Raw genomic sequence first — 18,245 nt, 5'->3', positions numbered from 1 at the left:
TTCACTGTTCCGACATAATTTTACTCATTCCTCACTCTTAATAGTCTGTATAAAATTTAAGCTACACTAACGGACTATTCGGTACGAATTTCTACAAACCTTGAGTATGGCCATGTCACAGTTTGTGAGCTCCTTCTGCTTGGCGAACGCCTTGGATTCCGTTTTTCGGGCACTGGCCGTCAACTGGACCCACATGTGAGCCACATACTCAATGTCTGCTAGCACGCTGGATGCGAACAAAAATAAAAAAAAGAGCAAACACATGTTTTACAATGACTATCTCTACTGGTAGACAAATCAGTATGTATATATGGTTTAGTTTCTAAAAGCAGTAGTACTGCCAAGGACATAACTAGTACTGCAGATTACCTTAGACTATCTAGCATCCTTTTTAATATGCATTGAAAATGAAGTACAGTGGTGAACTTTTATTCTGCCTGCATCTATTATTTCTATAAAGATGTTTCCAAGAGAAAAAAGGTCAGTTCAGCTGTATCAGTAGATTACCCTTCAACATTACCAAAAACAACAATATGTCAGCCTCTAAGCTCAGCACAAACAATATTGAGGGCGTTTGCAACTTCAATGATGAGTGGAGCAAAGTACCTTGAGATCACAGCCAGTAGAGCTTCATTTTCTTCAAGCAGTCGTATCCTTTGGCTTGTCTGCTTAAGGAGTACACCCTACATTGCCAGAAGTATCAATATTTTATACATGTACAAAACTTATTGAACCAGCACTTTCAGAATACATGATACAATGCATATGACGCTAAGCATCAATCCACTCAACTGTATTACTAAATTATTACCGTTGTATGCATAGTTGCATGTACGTGAGACCAAAATATTGGTCCACAGTATGTTTAATCGAATAAATAAATAAATAAACATTATCGACCATCTCCCCAAAGGGAACCATGATGGGATGCGAAGCAGCAGTGGTGCACAGGCCGTTGACCCGGCTGAAACCGGTGTCGACGCGGGTGCTGGAAGATCGGTTTGAAGCGAAACTCGGTGTAGCTTTTACTCGAGCAAATTTTTTTTGAAATGCAAAGACACAGGAGGCAGATTTGGTTTCGCATAAGTTTCATCGCAGATAAACGAGCTGAAAGAGTGATTCACTCGATATGCGGTTGAGCGTTGCGGGCAGTGAAAGAGAAGTGTGTTGCGAGCGGGCGGAGGAGCAACACCACCTAGGTGTGTTGGGAGAAGCTGGCCGCTGCTGCGGGTGAGGGAGAGAGTGATGTTTACGCGCAGCTGCGACTTGACCTACTTGGCATCTTTCAAACAACTGCTACGGGGGGAACGCGGTGCAGCGCGTTGGCACGAAGACACGGACGAACGGCATTACACAGGCTAGTCAAAGAGCTGCTTTGCATCTAAAAAAACAGTTCAGTACAGAAAAAGTAGGCATAATCAATAACCACCGCCTAGTACACCTATTGACACAAGGCCTACATGCATCTGTTATGACAACCCTTTCTTCAAAGGGCTTAATATCAGCAGAAGCCAACAAGCATCTCAGTTTAGACAGATAATTTCCCATTTGCAGACATTCTTGCAGCGCGTTGTCGGAATAGGGAACATTTAGGTCTGCAGTTCAACATTAAGAGTAACAAAACGCAATTCCGAACTTTTGCTAAGGCAGACAATTGTTGCTGCAAGACCCCCCCCTTTCTTTTTCTCAATACTATCTCAAACCTGGCAGGGAAGAACGATATCTCAGCCACATGCTTGGAAGATCAGAAGCCACTCACACCATAACACGGGCCAGTAAAGTCACTCATCTCAACATTGAGCACAGAAGCTTTTTTCTGAAAACAAAACAAACAAAGAAAAGGAAGCAAGCAGGAAAAGCATGTCAATATAATCATTGGTTATCAGAATGTAGAATACATATTGTACAAGTATGTATTGCAATTAACATTTCATTGAAAATGAAATACCCCTGCAACAAAGCACAGATAAGTTTTGGAACACAAACAAAATTGCACGCACAGTTTCTTACATTAAACTTCAAGAAGGGTATACAGTCAACTGCCGATTTTTCGGACACTCGAATTTTCAGACATGCCCGATTATTCGGACACCTTCGCGACACCGCCACGAGCCCCATAGAACCAATGTATAAGGAAGTCTGAAATTTCGGACACTCGAACCCCCCAGTGTCCAATTTTCTGGACTTTTGACGTGACGGAACGTCGGAAACCACCACTGACCTCAAACACCACAACTGCGTCACACGCGATTACGATCGGATAAATGAGCATGCCGGTCTACTGTGGCGGCATCTGTTGCTTGAACTCGTTGATCGTTAGCGGAGAAACACACATGGCCTCCGAGATTCCTAACACTGGCTGTGTTTATCGTGCAAGGGTGCTTCACTCATAATAAAAACTATCCACCCGGAAATTTTTTGGCGCCAATAAAGTTCCTTTTGCTTTAGCGCTTGTGCTCGTGCGTGCCACTCTGGCTTCCCACGCAGGGCTTTCACGAAGCGTTTCACCATTTCGAACTAGAACTAACCGTCACACACCGACTTGGTCTGGCCACACTAGCTATTTTGAATGTTTACCAGCGCCACTTCCGGAGTACCTGAGGCACCGTCGCCTGCCGCCGTGCCGTTTTGTTTACGCAGCCCACATGGTGTTTGGCTAGCCTAGTGCGTGGTTGTGCGATCGTGTGAAGTGTGCTCTGCAACGCTAAGCATAGGTGCTTCGACGCTCGTCAGCAAATTCTTTTGTTCACATCGAGAGAATTTCGCTTGCCTGTAATGGCCCCCATTCTGCCTTCGTCGTCCTCGCCGATGGCATCGATGCGCGGAAAATAGTACCATCGGTAAACGATGGAGAAGAACATGATAATATCATGAACGGTATTATCAACGACCTCCGCTCTGCTGGTGCTTACATACCCACGGAAGTAACTTTTCAGCAGTTCGTCGACGCTGACAACGAGCTCGACTTCTGCGCCGAGCCAACCGACGACGAAATGGTCAGTCAGGTTATAGCGGATTCAGATGACTCCGATGTCGAAAAAGAGAAACCAACACCTGCATCACCTACGACCGCCAAATTGATGCGAGCACCGATGACGCTGTCATCGGTGTACAGTGATGACATGACCCTTGCTCAGATCGAGGCGAATGTGATCACATGCAAGCGGAACGCCGTTCAAACAAGAATCAAGTTTTTCAAGCCACTACAGCTCTAACACCGGCTGCCCTGACGGCACCCGCTGTCGGCTGCATGCATTTTTTTAACGGCTCTTTTCAGAGCCACCCCACTGATGCTTTGGCAAAGTTCCGGAAGTCTGGTACTTCGACCTTGACCCTCTTGATCCGAGAAATATCAATGAAATAATGTGTTTTTTGCTTGCATGGAAGAATATTAGCAAAATAATGCGCTTTTTTTGCTTGCATTAAAAATTATCAGTAAAATAATGTGTTTTTTTTGCCTGCATTCATTTTTTCGGACTGTCCGAATTTTCGGACGGTTTTTCACTCCCTAGGGGGTCCGAAAAATCGGCAGTTGACTGTATTTTCCTTTACACTGAGGAACATGGGTACAGTCAATTTTGGATATATCGAACTTGAAGGGGATCGCAATATTGATAATTCTAAATAAATAATGCAATTGTAAGCCTTGAATTAATGCATTGTAACTCTTGAAGCCGCTTTGAGAAATCGTAATAAGCAACAATATGACAATTCGTTCCCAGTTTACGTGGCAACTTCTTCTTTTGAAAGTTACCACAGTTCAATTTGCACGAGAAAGGCCCATAGACGTCTTTCCTCTTGCATGCCGTCAAGTTTATGAAGTCATCCTCATTATTCGAGCACTGAAGCTTCAAAAGTAAGCCGATTCAGCACCTTAGGCTACAAAACTGATTAACGATGACGCCAATGCAAGCTCTGTAGCGTGGTAAAATGTTCTTTAGCAGCTGCAATAGAATGTTTAAAATCCCACGAGACCATTTCCGTGGCACTGTCAACGCCAGCCATGATATTAACACTGATGCAGCCAAAAACATTGACCTCATCATCTGCACCGACAAAGTTTCTTTCTGTACTCCAGTCCAATGTGTCGCCCGGAAATGCTAACAAATCGCGAAATTCACTGAGGCACTGCATGTCGTTGTCAGCTCTGACAGCGCAACCAGAGTCGTCACCTGTCGCCAAAGCCTATGAGGAAACTGCACATGACACTGCTTTGCTGGACGTCGTTCCAAACACCAGTCATCATTTTTATCACTACATGCGATGCAATGTTTGGTTCCACTCCCAAAAGAAGATTCACCAGGATTGAAGCGAGAACTATTGAATTTGACAAGATGCAAGTTGCAACGCTGTTGCCAAACAGATGTCGACAGCACTAAGGGCTTTGTAGGTAGTAGCAAGCAGAAAGCAAGAAAAAGCGCAGCCTCGGAAATGTGTCTTTTATAACCAAGAAAGCCAGATATAGATCATAAGGTTTCCAGTCTCGAAGGCTATGCCTTTCGGACCCACATGCCATCGTGCGCGAATAAGGAAGGAAGCATGCAAGGAAGGGAGTGTGAACATTGCAAAGATGCCGCCGAGTCACTTTGCATTCACATCCGATTTCAGTGCCCTCGGCAACTGCACCCCTTGAAAAACGATGTGTTAATGCATTACAACCTATGACATATTGTGCATCACGTGCTGGTGCACTCACAAAAAGCACGACGCAACCAACGAATTACACAATCTTTATGTCACCTGCGCTTGACGAGAGATCCAAACTTGTTAAACGCGGCCAAAAAATGATCAGTCTTTGTCAGAATAAATGCACTTTGTGGGCTTCGGCCCAGTGCAGCGTTCGATATATCAGATGTCACGCTTGGTGGGAGTTCTATATCGTGCACAACAGTCCCATACTTTTGCACGGAAAATCACAGGGGATTTATCAACTGTTCAACATAGCAAATATTTCTATGTATTCGAGATCGATATACCTGGGATCAAATGACTTGTCATAAATAAACAACTATAACATTCACCGATGACAAACATTCATGAAAAAGAGGCTTGTAATAATGACAGGATTATAGAAAGAAAATTTTAAAAAACTATATTTACAGTATAGAGTATTTCTAAGCCACGTTTTTCTAGCATGGTCTCTGATTCCCTACTTAATTGAAGTCATAGGTATTGCGCAATAAGCCATTTCGCTCACCCTGACTGAAGACGGCAGGCCAAAGTCTTTGGTTCGATGCTCATCAACATACCCTATCACCGCTGCCGAGTTCAGGCATGAGCTGTCCAGGGAGTCAAATCTCTGGTCCTCAAACCACAGGAATTCGCTGCATAACAAGACCGTACAAAGGAGCATCAAATGATGGCAGAAATTATGAACCACAATGTAGCAAAAACATGAATATTTTTTATTTCCCATAAATTTCTTTTGTCTGGCAAATTTCCACAGAACCCGTAGCTGCGCACACAATGAAGGTTGTAAGGGAGGGCCCACAGCTCCACCTAATTATCAAAGAAGGTACCAGGTCACCGTTTCGATAACAGATAAATCCAAATTTCCAACGTGACAGAGGGTGCAAAAGACATAACCAAGAAGTAGTTTTGTGTTTTGAAAATCGTGGCTCTGAATTAATTTACATTGAAACAACTCTCTACATTATAAGTGCTCTCTTGTTGGTAAAATTAACACTGCACATAATTTGTGACACCGATCCCTCACATTAGCTTGGGCTTGTGTGTTAGCTCTCTGTTCACCTGCAATGGCACTGACAAACGTTGCCCTTGATTAGAGCAAGAAATGATCCATCAACTGACCCGAACCGCCGGGGTGCAAAGAGAGCGAGAACCTTGGCACTGGCGGCAACCTCGTGCGCACTGAGGGACCTCCCCACCACGATGATTGGCCGGCCAATCAGCAACGAGTAGAGAATGTCCTCCACTTTCACCCGCCTGTTCAGCACTTGAAGAAATATTGCTTCTGCAAAAATGAAGCATAAGAGTCACATGTTAAGTTCCGACCTCCCGAAATAGGACAGTACTTAGAAAGAAATTATAAGCCAAACCTCCAGTGCCTAGGTGCCACAATGCATGGTGTTGTATAATGCCCACGTCCGACATGATGTCATGGGCCCTCACTTTTCAAGTCATCAGTTGCTACAGTAGTAGCTTTAACGGACCTATAATAGTTTTGACGATTCTGTATAAATGCATTTATATGGTAGAGCAATTTGTACTAAGATTCATTTACAGATGAATTTAAGCTCTACGAGTCAATTGTGTAATTTTTTACAAGACTTTAAACATGCCATTTCCTACATATTGCAGTGGCTCAGCTGAAAGGGTTTTTGACTGTCTTTGTATTCCCAACATCAGATAATTTTTCGTTATGTAGCACCGGCGACCTATCTGATTGGACGTTTTCCGCCCACGAAACTAAACTACCGGTGGGAAGCAAGAGTCATCTGCCCGTATTACAATATGCTCCATGTTAACCTGAGCTGTGCGACAGTGTTTATCTCAAGGTTTCTCTTCTCGGATACCCTAAATCGCACTCGCTGAACAGTGTGCCATAAATCTAGAAACTGGTGACTTCCAAAGCTGCGACATTGTGTAGCGCTTGTAAGGCATCTGGCAAGCGGAGTAGCTTCAGCTCATCAGCGCAGTGAGCGTCAGGCTCTTGTTATCCAATCAACGCCAGAATATCTGCAGCTGTAATTTCAACTTGGACGACACCATCGCCTCACTTTACGCTTATTGGCAATCATTTTCAAATACAGGTGAATTCCTTTATAAGAGGCATGCTCTGGGCAGCCTTTCTTGTCTTTTATATGAGCTGTTTCTTATAAGCAGGGTAATACGAATGCATTTTTCGATTTAACTGCATTTTATTGTAGGCACACTGGTGCCTCTTATATCAGTGTCTCTTATAAAGGGGTTCCACTATACTTTTTATTTGTCCGCATGCCTTCGTAGAGTGTCCCCGTACAGGAGAATAAAATAAAAACAGCTGGTAATGTGGCAGCACCTGGCAGGGCAAATGTAAATCCCGCCAGCGCTTTATCTGTTGCCAGACAGCACGCACTCGGCATGCTCAGAGACATACTCAAAGGAGCTCGATTCATCAAGTACACTGCAGTCGCCAGCGGCGCCTGGCTGTGCAATGAGTTGAGGAGGCAAGGCAGAAGGCAGTGGTATGAAGGAAGGTGTAACTAGAACTGCCCACAGCTACCTTGGTATAGGGTGAGTCGCTTAATTTCTGGTGGAAATGCTCACAAAATTTCAAAAATAATTTCAGAGTCCCTTTAATTGCAATGGGCATCATACAGGGTGTCCCGCATAACTTAAGCCGGAACATTGAAAAATGAAAGGCACTTCAGAGGCGAATTGAAACCAAACGTATACTATTTGCACTAGTCTACAGGTACTCAAATTATTTTTTTTTAATTTTTTTTTTCAACTAAATAATTGTTATCTTTAATAACCTAACTTTTAAATTCTTGGCTTAAAACCCAAAATATCAACACTGAGCTGTAGAGCACTTTCAAAAACCACCGACTGCATTGTTTCCAGTACAATACATCTTGTGCTTTTTTTTTTACTTCATGTAAAGAAAGCCTGCGAAATTTCAAAAGAAGCCGTGCGACGGGCCGTGGGTGCACTTATATAACGCTGCTCTCAAGCGTGCAATCGGTGAATAAGGTCACCTGTGGCTGCCACGGGGAAGTGAAAAGGTGCTTTCAAGGTGGCCGATGTTTGGGCGTCACATAGCACAGCAAGCAGCCTGCTATTCATAAGAAACACTCAAAGTCAGCGATAGAATATTGCTTTCACTTCTCTTGACAAACCACACTACAAGCTCAAAAATCACTCGTCCCAGCCATTGCATCAGCCATCGCATCAGCCATTAGCTGATTTGAGCACGGCACTCGGTGATTACTGGGGTCACCGCAGGAAGCCGCGACTTGCACACACGCAACCGCTCTAACGCCGCACATTCGAAGGACAAAAAAGAAAAAAAGAAAAAAAGAGAAGTGCTCAAGGTCACGAGGCGCACGGGACGTAATTTCTTTCCCTGTGCCATCCTTCCCCGTTGAACTTCCAGCGCTTTCGTCAGAACAAGAAAAGAGAGAATGCAATTTCAGCGTGCGACAAATCTTTGCGTATTGCGACAAACCGGGCGCACCTATCACACCACTGTAAAAAACAACTGAACTAAAAAAAAAAGACAGCACTCTAAAGGGTGAGAAAGGAGTACTAATAAAAACAGGAGATTATTCCTAGCACTATTTCTTTGCAAGTACGCCTCAATAGGCTCTTCAATAGTGGAGCAGTAAATCAACTGGCATATAAAATTAATGGTGCCAGTGGTGCAGTCACCTTTTAGCTGCAATTATAAGTATAATGACCTTGGTAAGCACATGTGAAATAATAGTGAACTATACGCTGATATTCTTGCTGGAAGCTCCAGTTCGAATGAATGAGACCAAATATATTGTTAAAAAAAAAGAAAAGTGCAATTTCTTCTCATTGCAGCACATACTTCTGAGAATAAGGAACAAGTGCATACTGACCAGACCCATCATGGACACAAGTCTGCAAGGCATCCCACTGTTTTTCCAGTGTTAGCCCATGCCTGCAAGTCAGGAAAAGAAAAAATTAAAAATTTCAAATAACAACTAGTGTAGCTTTTACTTATTCTATTAGCTACAAATACAGGACTAACCTATTCTGTATAAAGCATATGTACACATAACTGCAATGTTTACTAGTGTAATCAATCTATAATGGCAAAAGATTTTAGCAGTTGTTTTTGGGCAACCAGCAGTCATAATTTTTTTTTTTGCTCATTGAAACTCTTACAACAGGTCAGAAAAAGAAGAATAAACAAACTTGAACAAACAATAACCAAATAACACTAATATTACTACTTTTTCAACAGTTTTTTTTGTAATGTTAAATGCCCTGTCTGTTAGCCTACCATACAGTTTGTACATGACACTAACTTCTATTATTTAACTTTTAAGAGAACTTTGAATACATAAAAACATGTTCTAGTTTCTGACACTGCTGATTTAAACTAGCAGTTGATGGTAGATGTATAACAATCAGTTATGAAAAAGCTAACTATCAAATTACATTTCAATAGGGCTAAGCAAATATTTGAACTATTGAATATTTTCTAGTAGTATTTGCAATTGAATTAACAGCAACTATTATTCTTCAAGATATTCGAACTTCTGGCAAAAAATTACAATGGTTCCATTGTTGAAAATCAAATTGTAGTGCTTCAAAATGATGCACGTGAATCCAATTCTTTTTGTGAATATTGACCTATCGTAAATGCTAATGGCTGTCATCGCATCATGGCTCTATTTTAGAACAAGCAGCTCGATCACTGCGCTGACCAGAGGAGTGAAAAAGTGCAAAGCGCGGCATCAACCGATACCCTACTTGAGATTGACTGAAACACGAACCCAATGTTTTGATAAGAAAAAAAGATAGACGCAAGTCACCCTTGCGGAAAAATAATTATTCTGCAAGAAGTTCCTTTTCTTAAGTGATTCAGTTAGTTCGTGTGCCGATTCACAGGGTAGTTACCTTGACAAGCTCAGTCAACACGGAATCGCTTGAAAATGCCTGCAAGTTAAATCATCAAGATTCGGACATTTTTTCATTTTGGGCTCGTAGAAACATTTCCCGCTGGACATGTGCAGCTGATGATTTCCCTCTGTTTGCACCACTCACGGGCACAGGTTTCAGGCACACAGAATAGACATGACGTAGCTGTCTTCAGCGGGCGAAATAACTTTCTTTTGATATGAGCACGCGCCATTTTCCCTTTGCTGGAAACAAGTTCTGATGCAGAAAGACCTTAGTCAAGCATGAAATGCAGCTGTGTGGGCTAGCAAGCGGGCTAGCTATAAAATGAGCTTGCCTCTTGCGATGGCAATGTCACTGCACACGCCAATGACAGTCAGCTGCTCTTAATCCCTCGGATGTGGCTCTTGGTTTCATACATTGACCAATTCTACAATACACACTTTCCCAGCGATGTCTTAGTGCTGCGAAATCAGCCTGCCATATAAATCTGGTTAGTACCATTCTGAAAATGTCGAAATATCAAGTTTCCAGGCTTGAGAAAATACTGCGCATTACGGTTCAGTTTTTTACACAGTGGGCAGTGAACAGCCACGATAATTACAGGTTATAGTGGAAAAGAAATTGTATTGCCTTCAGCTAGGTTTTTCAGTACACAATGTCAGTGAAATCAAGTAGTTAATGCACGACTTTGTGAAAAACAGTCAAAGTGGAAATGACAGTCCCCTTTTCCCCTTTATACTTACTGACAATCTAACAATACAGTAGCAAATGCAAAACTGTCCGAGTGAAATGTTTTATGCAGACACACCAGCTTCTGCACGTACTGTTCCATTTTTTCTTTATATTCCAGTCATGGTGAATTTATACAATAGTGGCTTCTATTGATATGTTATCCTTACTGAATACAGTTTAGCACCTTATACTCGTTAAAGTTTTGTTTATATGCAACATCAAACATGACTTAAAAGAAGGTGTCAGAAAATGCAAATCTAAGGCATTAAAAAAGCGATAAATGATATGAATGGGAAACAAGTGAAGTTCACTAACTTGGAGCAGTCTGCAGGGTCAGCACATTCTTCATCCCTGCTCCAGTAGTTCCTTTCCCCTGTTGAAACCGACAATGAAAAAAACATCCATAAGACAACCGAACATAATATGTGAAAACAAATGTGCAACACATTGGCTAGAAGGAATACAAGAGCTTTAAAGGGGCCCTGCAACACCTTTAAAAATACACATAAAATGAATTCAGCAAAGGAGCTTATTGCATCACAAAATGACTACCGCAAGAACATTTGGAGTCCATCCAGTACGAGCAGGCTTACAAAGATTTGTCGCGCGGTGCAACTGCCACACCTCGTCTCATGTCCCGACGAAAGCACTGGAAGCTAAGCAGGGAGGATTGGCACAAGGGAACAAGGCACGTAATGCGTGCCTCGTGACATTGTGCCTCTTTTTCTTTATTTTTTTTCCCTTTGTACACGCGAGTTTTCAGTGAGTTGGCGGGTACACGAGTGGACAGGTCGCGACCTCTTCTGGCTGCCCCAGTAACTCCTGAGCGCGCTGCGCTCAAATCGGGCAATGGCCTGATAATTGGACATGTGAGGCAACAATTTCCAGGTATACAGCATCATTTGTCCAGAAAAGAGAAAGCAATTTTTAGCAGACTTTGAAAACTTATTGTATATTCCAGGTCGTACGGTACACCATAATATTTGGCTCACACGTTCTGGGGAGCCTCAACTATCGGCCAGCAGTGTTTTCTGACTGTGCTCAAAAAGTATTGCAGCGCCCCTTCAAAATAAGTTTCAAGAGGACAAAACAAAAAACAAAAAAAAACACTAGGTAGACAAGGGCGGTTAAGATACCACCCCTAAACGCTCGAAGACTTGTCTAGTGCCAATAAAATATTCGCCATATAAAAAAATCACGTGTTGAGGGCCTGTGGCAGAATCCAAATTGCCCGCTTCCATACAGGGAGTTGTACCACAGCTTACATGTCACCACTTATCACTATCCTACAGCCACAATGCATTTCCTTGCAAAACACGCAAAAGGACGACACAGCAGCAACCTGCAACATGACAGATGTGTAGGACTGTGCGACTATTCCAATGCTTCGAATATCTGAATTAGTAATGCATTATTTGATTTCACTTCAATTTAAACTTAAATTGTTGAAAATTTTGAACTATTCAAAACAAACAAATAATCGCACATTAGTTCGGATGTAATACCCTGTAAAGATGGTTTCACTGTACTGGAGGCCACGACTAAGACACGAAAACACATATCCACGAAAAATCTGCAGTGCCACAAAGCTCCACTTCAAAGTTAAATGAAGATGTTATCCTCACATTGATTGACTTTTTTTCTTTATATCAACTTATATGCTATAAGTACAGCCAATTTTAGAACGTAACATAATTTACAGGCTGTCACTACCATTCTACCAAAAGTGAAATCTTGCTACCATTCCAAGTTGATATTTGCAAAGGACTTGTCTCAATTTCAAGACTATACTGTGCAGGTTAGTTAGGCCATGACAAATATGCCCATTAGTCTTTACATAACACGATACATATATACTATTCAAATTCTATTCGAAATTATTTGACCAAAATCACTATTTGCTTCAAATTCTCTCCGAACCAAAAATTCACTATTCGCACAAGCTTACGGGTGAGGCAGTTTCACTTACTTGCCAATAGAATGAGTTACACGAGCAAGTAAATTCGTACCAACACTATCCAACAAAAAAAACCTACTAAAACACAATTCTGCAAACAGCACATAGCTCAATGAAAATTTAACTCTAGTCGCCATCATCCGTGTCAAGAGTAACTTCCAAAAGTTCTTTTTTTCCAGGAATCACATAGAAATATATAAGTAGCATTTCATCATGCCTTACAACGTGCTGCAAAGTAGCTTTTATTGTAAATCATGGTGCATTTTAGTAACAGGATTATACTCAGATGCCATGTCCGTAGACCAGCACTAGAACACTCCAATAGAGTTTGAGGTCACGCACCAAATATACCTTGGTTTCTTAATCACTCGATGACTTCAGTATAATAACATCCTTAGAGGCTTTCTCAACTATTAGTCTATCCCTGTAATGTAGGGCATTATTTGCCTTTAGTGTCTTTAAAACGTAAAAACTGGGTTAGCAATCACCGAGTGAGTACTGTATGTCGGAGGATCATGTTATGCAATGTTACACGGCTCGTGAAGTATGAAAAGCTCACGCAAACTTACACACGCACACTTTCGGGGCTTGAACCTTCTCTAAGAGCAACAGTTAGTAAAAAAACAAAGAAACAAAGAGACGAGTGTGAAACAACGAGGAAACCATTATTAGTCACGTATGCACATGCTGGCAGAGAATGCAGTAGCGTGTAAATTGGGCAAGAAAAGCAAGTTAACCAGCTTGAGTGACGCAGCAGTTGTGATCCAACGATGTTGGTCGTTGGGCGAGTTGGAACAAGTCAGTCACAATGGTATTCAGTGCAAACGCTAAACAACAGACAGACGAGAAGACGTGCACATAGGCATGTATCTCCTCTAGTTTGTTTGTAATCTAGTGTTTACGTTAAATACCGTTAAGTTGTAAGCGAGCCAGCTGCTGACTAATAAGACACACAGAAAACCAGGTCTAGACATTTACCGGGCTCTTCGATGTTATTCCCACTCCCACTGCATTTTCTTTGCCATAGTAACTGCTCTGAAAGAAAAGAAATAAGAGCACAGCAGGTACCTGTCAAGCAAACGTGTAGAAAATGGTTACCATTCTTATTGCAAACTTGGCAGTAGAAAGAATGCACCACATCAAACTGAGATCACTTTGGTAAGCTAACCATCAACAAGTAGCAGTTCTTGACTTCATTATTAATCCAGACTTATCTCAAGCCCCATTAAGCTTCAAAGGTGATGCGACAGCTCGTGTTTCATTTGAACATTTTGGTATCCTGAGGCGAGCGGATGCGATTCCCTTGCTTCCCAAATGTTCGTTTACCCGACGCAATTCGCTAGGTACTACGTTTTTGTCAGTGGATGTCAGTGCAAAAGTGCTTAGTGTGTAGCCCAGCTGATTGCTAGACAACAGGTAAATGATCTGAAGGAGAAGTACTCGTGCGATAGCCCTCCCAGTCAAGGAATCAACAAAACGAGTTTCTAGAATGAAATAAGCCAATTCAGACCCATCACAGTGACATATGTGACTAGCACCGACCATACCACCAGGATTTTCAATGAGAAAAGAGAGTTAGGAATCAACAAAACGAGTTTCTAGAATGAAATAAGCCAATTCAGACCCATCACAGTGACATGTGTGACTAACACCGACCATACCACCAGGGTTTTCAATGAGAAAAGAGAGTTAGTTTGCCCAAAGCAAGCATACCTGCTCGCATGCATGAAAAGCGCATGGCTGTGCCAAAGGGTTCACTCTGCCTCACCTCTCCACGTAGTCCGCATCCTGGATGACCTCTGTCCTGATGAATCTACGCGCAAAGCAGCAGCCGGAGCAGCACGACATTAAGGACAGCATGCAGTACATAAAGACACATTGATAGCATGCAAAACTATCCAGAAATTCGTCTACATTGCACCAAACCAGAAGCTCAGGATTACATTTTTTTTTCCTTTTTATATTTACCCACTCTACATCTCTGTTACAACACGTGGCATAAACTACCTCTGAAAGTTTTTCGAAATGTAACATGTACAGATCACCAGTGTATGAGAAGTCTAAATTTAGAATTGCCCATGTTCTCTTGAAAGCCGGTACTAATTACAGAACTCTACTAACCTAATCTTCTAGTATTTCTTCCTATAATTCCACTGACAAGTAGCTCCTGTTGAAAAATTTTGATGTGTGGTTTAAATCAGCAAATTAATACTTGATCTCAGAAATTTTGAGAAAAAGCTATGCAAACATAATTTGCCATGAAAATAATGTCCCATTTAATTAAAAAAATCTGGCTGATATGCTATGTGTTAGTTGACATCGGCAAATTAATGAGAACTCCACAGCTTAAAAAAAACTGCCGCTGCTGGTGTAGTTACAAAAGCTATAATAAAAAGCACACAAGACCTGCCTTAAGCAACTACACATTGGTCTATGTCAGCCCTTTAAGACCAATACTACACAGGGCTAAAGATTTTCAATACATTCTCTACTCTTTAAAGGCAAAGGCTCATTGCAAGCCACTGATAATTATCCCACTGATAACACTTGCCAGTTTAATGATGGGCATGGCATCCTAAGTCATACATATGTTGAAGGTGTGCAAGATCAATTAAGTTACAAGAATACAGGTAGAACAAAGCTGCAATATATTTATTTATTTATTTATTTAATTATTGGTACTGCAATCCCCTGGAGGGATTTTAGCAGGTGGGTACAAAAGACGTAAACATCAGCATATAACACCAGGCAAACAGATGGAACAGCCTATCACAATTATACAAAGCTGCTCTTTCCAAGTTCTTCAATACCACTGTAAGAATTCAGCACACACAAATCTAACAAATAGAAATTATGCACACCTTCCTAGCACCCACCTAGAGCTGTTTTACTACAATAGCAAAGCTATGCAACTGAGTTGAATTTAAATTCATGGAATGGCTCAATCTACTTCATTCAGTCGACTCTTCCAGATAAAAAAAATTGCTGAAGCATACAAAAATGCATTAGTAATTTGCGATGGCTATCTTTTGTTACCAAAGCGACAACCTACACACATACTGTAAAATGCTGAGCAAGTACCCCCTACCCCTCCCTTTTTTTTGGGCGATTTGAAGTATGCACCAATACTCAAGCAAGCGACTCCTCTCCCCTCCTGCCGTTTCCAATGTCATTCACTTTTTATTTGCCCGACAAGGGCAAATAAAAACAGCGAATGTATCCATAATCAATAGGACATTTTATAAGAAACATAGTGTGAGCATGCTTTATTAAAAGCAGCTCTTCTGCTGCCATCTTTAATTTTGATTCCCGACTGAAGGGCTGATCCTCTAAGTCTCTCCGAGTTATACTTCACCATAAAGAGGTCGGGGCGGCGCGGCATACTCTGGATCATCATACAATACGTCTTTGGACGCGCTCTGGCATAGAATTTTTTTGCTGCTAATTTCTCAGGCCCTAAAATGCAAGTAATACTTCAAAACATTGACTTAACATTCTAAATAAATGTAGCATTACTCTTATAATACATCAACAAGAAAGTAAATTCTGGTTTCACAAATCACACTTGTGACAAATTAAAGCAGACTAAAAGCAAGATGCAAAGACAAAAGGCAGATGTTATTTGCTTTTTGGTCATGGTGCATGAATGTAAGTTTAACGAGTAGTGTAAGTAGTTCTAGGTTCGTTATGCAACAAAAGACAATGTCAGAAACATTACAGTTTTGTATCTACCTTTCTGGCTTGTTTGCCTGATATGCCAAAACCTCCACGAAGTTGCTACAAGGAAAGACAGTAACAGCAAGAAAGTTAGCCCATCTTATGCAACAAAAGCCTTGTCTTAAAATTATCATATCTACAGACTAACCTATAAAAACATGGACCCCTCATTTCCAAATCAGCGTCCATTTCTTTCATTCTGCACCCTCCACTGAATCCCATTACACCCATAATTGCAGGAGCCTTCAAACTTTTGAAGCACTTTAAGTGAAACCAACAAAAGATACTTGATGACGAAGGAACAAAACGGGTATAAACAGCACTGGACACAGGATAGTACACAGGTTAGTAAAAGAACGACAAAGGCGCCGAACTAACAACTGCTGCAGGAGAACTCGAGTTTGGTCTAGTTGGTGCTTACAGTTCGACATCTCGACCACACAAAACAGACGAGGACCGAGGGAAGTACGCCAACGTGGACAGCAATCTTTCAAGTCATTCTTCCAGAGACAGACATAGCAATACTATATAGTGACTTGTGACATGTGTAGACACATCTGCTTATCAGTCTAGTGGGACATCCACTTATACTAGAAGAAATGAGTTTCTAACTGAAATAATCTCATAGAAGTATGACTGTCACATTCATCGCTTTTCTTTCTCATAAAATGAGCTTCTAATAGCTCTCGAGTTATTTGGTCTTGCCTTCTGCTCAGAATCTCATCCCCTGAAATCGTGGTTTACACGTGCAATCTTTACAGTGCGCATGCAGGTGTGCCAAAACGTCATTTTTTTAAACTTTTGTTCGCGTTCCCTGAATCAATCATTCAGGCACCACCCCGTCTGCCCTATGCAGGACTTGCTGCACATTGGTGAGGTTGTGTGCAGGACTCCTGTAAAGCATTTAGCGTATGGCATGTAACTGTGTCTGCGCATGTCACAAGTCACTATATATTGCTACGTCTATCTCTGAATAAATGAGTTGAAAGTTCACTGCCCGTATCATCATACCTCCTTCTGCCCTCGTCTTTTTTGAGTGGTAGAAATGTCAAACGATAACGACCACGGGTTCATTGCTGCAACATGCATTACCTATATTTCAGGAATATACAATATTCATCCCCCTTGTATGTCGTTCTTTCACCATCCCGTGTCCAGCGCTATTCCATCTTAATCCCGTGCCCACCTGCCTGGTAAGGTGCACTCCCAAGGAATAAAGAAAGTGGCATTCCTAAACTTCAGTGACGCACCCAAATCTCACGCAAGCTCTGTGCAAGTATTACAAATGATGTGCTTGAAAGTAAATCTGAGCTCTTTCCACTTTTATTCCCTCCTACACTCACAGATCATGCATGCCCAAACCTATGCCAGAGCCAACTTTAACTATAGGGTAGTGAAAAGGCAGGAGTTACACCTAGCTGAATACGTCCCCGTACCGCTTTTGTAGTACTACTATGCTGAGTGCATATACTGGGCAGGGTACCTATGGGACTGTGCAGAAAGCCGATAAATAATATGATAGTGGCGACAATATTAAGATGAACATGACAGAGGTGATAGGTCAGCAAAATGCTGGTAATTTCGGAATGTCCAGCTTCTACCATGGAGTGGCACAGACAAACTAAAAGAAAAGCAGCATTATCAACAATCAACGAGCACACAGCAAGCACGGAGTAGACAACACTGCAGAGCCTTCCAGAAGCTTTTTGCCACATGCACAGCACTGACACAGGCCATGCATTACATGCTCATGCTATGTTTAATAAAATTAAATGATGTGGCACCTCCAGTACATTATGAAGATATGACACATGTAAATGAATTTTCGTTTAAGAGGTAATAATGCTGAAGGCATAATTACAAGGCAAAAAGTCAAAAGAATAGTAACTGTAAGCAAGTGATACTAGTTATCCCTCCTGTCTGTAAGATGAACAATAATATAAAATTTGAAATTACATGAAACAATGGTTTTAGCATAAAAAGACATACTGCAAGACAATATTTTTCTGCTCCATTTAATCATCATTCTTCTGATAGTCCCATCAGTGGAATCAGCATTAACGCTCTTTGTGCCCTAGCCTTATCTGCTTTATGAGCAGCAAAAAATTACAATCAACAAACCTCTTTCGTGCTCTCTGCTTAAAAGCCTTAATGATTACACAGGCAGCAAGCATTCTACCAAAGCAACAATTCATACATACATCTTATAAGTGAGCTGCCATGAAAATTTGTCTTTCCATAA

The 18,245-nt window shown here is 41.5% G+C and overlaps 1 protein-coding gene across 10 annotated transcripts in view; it reads right to left on the bottom strand.

Moving 5' to 3' along the window:
* LOC119174494 (uncharacterized) overlaps positions 1-18,245 on the bottom strand; it is a 38,526-nt gene that overhangs the window by 4,142 nt on the left and 16,139 nt on the right. Inside the window, exons 17-27 of one of the 10 annotated variants that reach the window (XM_075895539.1) lie at positions 16,019-16,063; positions 14,055-14,099; positions 13,265-13,321; positions 12,856-12,885; positions 10,645-10,702; positions 8,568-8,629; positions 5,812-5,974; positions 5,198-5,324; positions 1,760-1,816; positions 607-683; positions 100-226 (exon numbers count right to left, since the gene is read on the bottom strand). In XM_075895539.1, the coding sequence (XP_075751654.1) occupies positions 100-226; positions 607-683; positions 1,760-1,816; positions 5,198-5,324; positions 5,812-5,974; positions 8,568-8,629; positions 10,645-10,702; positions 12,856-12,885; positions 13,265-13,321; positions 14,055-14,099; positions 16,019-16,063 (848 nt within the window). The remainder of the gene's footprint in view (positions 1-99; positions 227-606; positions 684-1,759; positions 1,817-5,197; positions 5,325-5,811; positions 5,975-8,567; positions 8,630-10,644; positions 10,703-12,855; positions 12,886-13,264; positions 13,322-14,054; positions 14,100-16,018; positions 16,064-18,245) is intronic. The other 9 variants (XM_075895541.1, XM_037425417.2, XM_075895540.1 and 6 more) reach the window with 9 other exon arrangements.

Source organism: Rhipicephalus microplus, chromosome 5 (assembly GCF_043290135.1).
Source record: "Rhipicephalus microplus isolate Deutch F79 chromosome 5, USDA_Rmic, whole genome shotgun sequence".
Taxonomy (NCBI): domain Eukaryota; kingdom Metazoa; phylum Arthropoda; class Arachnida; order Ixodida; family Ixodidae; genus Rhipicephalus; species Rhipicephalus microplus.
The sequence above is the reverse complement of the archived record's forward strand: the minus strand, read 5'-3'. Positions and strand labels throughout refer to the sequence as shown.